A 5,000-nucleotide genomic window follows, 5' to 3' on the forward strand; every position below is an offset into this window, starting at 1 on the left:
GTGTGTGTGTGTGTGTGTGTGTAGCTTATTTGTTATCTTCTTTTATTTATTTTTTTTTTCCTTCCATTTACTGGAGCACAGACGTTACCCATACAACGGTTATGAAACATGAAACATTATCGTCGTCTTCTTCTTTTGCTGCTTCTTCTTCTGTTCCCCCTCTTCCTCTTTCCTTCTCACTTTATTCCTTGTTTTCTATCTTCTTCTTCTTCTTCTTCTTCTTCTTATATATATATTTATTTATTTATTTATTATTAATATTACTACTACTACTACTACTACTACTACTACTATCTTTTTTATATTATAATTAATATTTATTTAGTTAGTTAGTTATGTAAGCTTATCTATTATTTATTCACCTTTCTTCTTTTTTTTTCTTTTTTCTTTTTTTTTTCTCAAGGCCTGACTAAGCGCGTTGGGTTACGCTGCTGGTCAGGCATCTGCTTGGCAGATGTGGTGTAGCGTATATGGATTTGTCCGAACGCAGTGACGCCTCCTTGAGCTACTGAAACTGAAACTGAAACTGAAACTTCTTCTTCTTCTTCTTCTTCTTCTTCTTCTTCTTCTTCTTCTTCTTCTTCTTCTCTCTCTTATGGAATGGCTGTGAATGGTGGAATAATGATGTATTTTGATTGTGTTTTGAATTTTTTCTTCTTTTTTCTTCTTCTTTTTTTTTCTTTTTTTTTTCCTCATTTTCGCTTCTTTAGCTTTATCCCCTCTTTAGGGCGAGGACTGGATGTAAAAAGAAAAAAAAAGAAAAAAAGAAAAAAAAGAAAAGAAAAAAAAGCGTGTTACCTGCTTATCTATTACCCTCAACAATAAAGACTTTGACTTCTCTTGTCTTCTCTCTCTCTCTCTCTCGGTCTCTCTACTTTCCATTTCTCCTCCTCTCTCAATCCTTCTCCTGCGTCCCGTTCATCCGCCTCGTCTTTTGCTTTCCTGCCGTTTCTCCTCGCGTTCTCCTTCCAACTGGAAAGCCCCGTTGTCTCTGATCCACAGGAGAGATGAGGGTCTTCGTGTTCCTGGCACTGGTGCTGTGGTTGCTGCTGGACTGGGAGTTTGGTGCTGCGTCTGGATCCGGTAATTGCTTCTTATCATCATCATCATCATCATCATCATCATCATCATTACCATCATTGCCATCATCATCATCATCATCATCATCATCATCATCATCATCACCATCATTACCATCATTGCCATCATCATCATCATCATCATCATCAATATCACTAATTATATGATTGTTGTTGTTATCATTACTTTATTATTATTATTATTATTATCATTATTATTATTATTATTATTGTTGTTGTTGTTTTGTTGTTGTTGTTGTTGTTTTCATTACCATTGTGATTGATTGATTATTTATATATAATTGATACTACTATTACAATTGTTGTTATATTATCATCATTATGACTATCATCATCATCTTTAGCATCAATGTTTTTTTTCTTATATTATAAGAGATTATATTATATTATATCATATCATATCATATTATATCATATCATACCATAAAATATTATTACCATTATCACCACTATGATGATGATGATGATGATGATGATGATGATGATGATCATTATTGTTGTTGCTGTTACCAATGTTCTCTTGGTTGCTGTTGTTATCGTTGATGTTCTTTTTGTTGTTGTTGTTGTCGATGTCTATTTCATGATACCAGCTGGCATAAAAAGTTCTTTGGTGTGTGTTTTTTAAACGATATGTTTTTACCTCACCACCCACCACCCTCCTCCCAAACACACACACTCACACACGCGAATAAAAACAAACACTTTGTGTACACACACACGCACACGTCGGCGTCGTTTGTTTTGCGCGCAGGATGTCGCATTTTGTGTGTGTATTAACGTATTAAGTATGTGTCTTCTTACGAATCAATATAATATAATGCTACCAAACTATATGAAATATATATATATATATATATGGAATATGCTTATGTTTCAAGGAAATAACAGATACTGTTTACTGATAAGCATCCTCAGTAAATACCATTGTTATCAACAGTATCACGATGCTTATTCTGTTCAGATCGTTCAGCAAGCTGTAAAATCAGCATGGTACTGGATGCAGTAGACTGAACAGAGCAGCATATTATTATCTCATAATTACACGGTAAAATGTGTAATACCAGGAGATTTAGTGCACTGGACAGTCCAACTAGTGCTTTGATTAATAGGACAAAATTCTTTCTGTCTTGACCCTTGCACAGAAGGTTATATTTCTCCTTACATATATACACAATGACAAATGGTTTTATTGTAGGAAGAAAAAGATCAAAAACCAAATCCCCCACCCCCCACCCCCCCACCCCCCCAGCCCCCACCCTCCTCTCCCCCGAAAAAAAAACAAAAACAAAACAAAAACAAAACACAAAACACACACACACACACACACACACACACACACACACACACACACACAGTTCCTTCATACAAAAGAAGAAAAAAAAAGAAAACAACACGATACCCATCTCACCAGTTACATCACGCAACTGTGCATTTTGCTTCACCACCTACCTTACCACTGTACACACTACACACACTCACATCCACACACCCCCGGAAAGAAAGAGAATAGAGAGTTCCACAAACATACCCATAGTTACTGCCTTGATCAAAACACAAAAAAGTGTTCTTGTCATATACTTTTTTTTCGTGTATAGTAGTGTAAAAGTAGTGGCATAGTGGACATATCATATTGAATGACCCAACTTGTTATTTGACACAAGCAGTTGTCTTAATATGTATACTCTATCTCGTTAATCCACCGTTGTTTGTAAGGGGTATTCATGAATACGTTTGCTTAAAAAAAATTTTTTTAAATAAAAATACATATAAAAGAATCACAATGTTCTTGTTTGGTAATGGCACAAAGAGGGTCCGGAATTCTCTGAGCACAGATTCATTTTATTCGAAAAGAAATTAAGATCTACTCGGAACGTATATAACCATGCACCCTTTGAACATAATGCCGGTACTGTGCTGGACCCTTTCAAACTTTAGAGACTGATTCATTGGTTTTTCGAGACCTCTGGACACAATGAAAACAGCTAGAAATATCGCAGTTTTTGTTGTTGTTGTTTTTGGTGTTGTTTTTTTTTAAAGTAAATGAGGTAAAATGAAGGAAATGTGCATACCTTGCATCACACTGACTTAGGTGTACCAAAGCACAGACAGGTACAGACGAGAACGTGACATGTACTGTATCATTATCATCATCGTACTGCTTTTTTTTTTTTTTTTTTTTTTTTTTTTTTTTTTGTTCACAACAGATTGCTCTGTGTGAAATTAGGGCTGTTCTTCCCAGGGAGAGCGTGTCGCTACACTGAGAGCGACACCCATTTGTTTTGGGTGTTTTTTTCCTGCCTGCATTTTTTGCTGCTTGTTTTCCTGTCGAAGTGGATTTTTCTAAAGACTTTTGCTAGGAACAATGCTTTTGTTGCCGTGGGTTCTTTTTAAGTGCATGCATGCATGCTGCACACGGGACCTCGGTTTATCGTCTCATCCGAATGACTAGCGTCCAGACCACCACTCAAGGTCTAGTACAGGGGGAGAAAATGCTGCCGACTGTGCCGGGATTTGAACCAGTGCGCTCAGATTCCCTCGCTTCCTAGGCGGACGCGTTACCTCTAGACCATCACCCCACTTCATGGACTGGGATATATATCTGGCGGGCATTCAGAATAGATTGAGCAGCTTGTTTAATAAACTCAACAGCTTGGTGTGGTCGCAGAACATTCAAAAGTAATGACTGCAATAACATTTTGTTTAATGTCTCTTCAAACTGCTGAAGAGGTGACTTTGTAATGTTCACAGAGGATACTTGCTCAGCAGTGACAAATTCAGAATAGATGATTCGCCATTCGGCTGCAGGAGCTAACAAAAAAAAGTTTGCTGAGAATAAGTATTTGACTGAAATGGCTGTTTCGTAGACGATAGAAGTATTCATTGAAACAAACTGATAGAAAAAAAAATGTCATGACAGCCAATAAGCCTACTAGACTGAGAATGGAATATTGTCATCTTTATATGAAGAATTTACCAGAATAATATCCTTTATCCCAGACTCACCGCAAACAGAGAGAATGGGAATAGTTAAAATAGGTCACGGGCAAAAAAAAGTGTAAAGATGAGGAACAAAGGGGTGAGCGGGTGGGAAGTGTGTGTGTGTGTGTGTGTGTGTGTGTGTGTGTGTGTGTGTGTGTGTGTGTGTGTGTGTGTGTGTGTGTGTGTGTGCAAGAGACAAAGTCTCTCCGAAAGCAGGTTTGGATCTGTTTCCTTGAAATATTTTACTCAAAATTTTTTTCTGACTTTCTTAAGTCCTCAAAAATTGAAACACTGATTCCATTTGTTGTTTACTGTCATTTGCAATAAGTCTTAGAGAAGGGACGGAAGGTGGCAGTGTGTAACTTGCCTTTGTTCTCATTCTTTTGTCTTCCGCTTTCAGGTGAAGCCGAACAAAAGAAGGGAGGCAAATGCAAAGGTTTCAAAGTGAAGAAGGTCTTAGGACGCCTGAACAACCTGCTTACAGGACAGAAATCGGCGCACCAAATATTTCATTCCATCGCAGATCCACTAGAATCCTCAACGACAAGCTATTCAACTATTGAGGAAAATCGGAACTTAGTCGAAAAAAACCTGGTCAAAGCCAACGAATCCCTGTCTGACTCCCGCTCAAATGCTGGAACCATTCTCAGTCGACAAAGTGAAATCATTACTGGACAGAGTGACATCCAAAAACGTATAAACAGCGAACACAAATCCACACTTGAAGCTGTCAAAGACTTCGGAGATGCGTTGGATAGAAATTTTGAGGCAGTGGAGAATAATCAAGACAGGATCCTCGACCAAAGCGAACAAGGCAAAACCAAGGTTGACAAGGGCATTGAAAGCCTCATCAGCAAAGAGAAGAACACAGAGGCCCTGCTCAAGGAGGTTCAGCAAGCGCTGGCTGACAGCGCCGAAGCC

The 5,000-nt window shown here is 38.0% G+C and overlaps 1 protein-coding gene across 1 annotated transcript in view; it reads left to right on the forward strand.

Annotated features, from left to right (window-relative positions):
* The window catches only part of LOC143277603 (endothelin-converting enzyme homolog), a 358,248-nt gene that overhangs the window by 1,605 nt on the left and 351,643 nt on the right, over positions 1–5,000 (forward strand). Inside the window, exon 2 of the mRNA XM_076582483.1 lies at positions 1,003–1,083. Within this exon, the coding sequence (XP_076438598.1) occupies positions 1,003–1,083 (81 nt within the window). The remainder of the gene's footprint in view (positions 1–1,002; positions 1,084–5,000) is intronic.

This window comes from Babylonia areolata, chromosome 2 (genome assembly GCF_041734735.1).
Source record: "Babylonia areolata isolate BAREFJ2019XMU chromosome 2, ASM4173473v1, whole genome shotgun sequence".
NCBI lineage: Eukaryota > Metazoa > Mollusca > Gastropoda > Neogastropoda > Buccinidae > Babylonia > Babylonia areolata.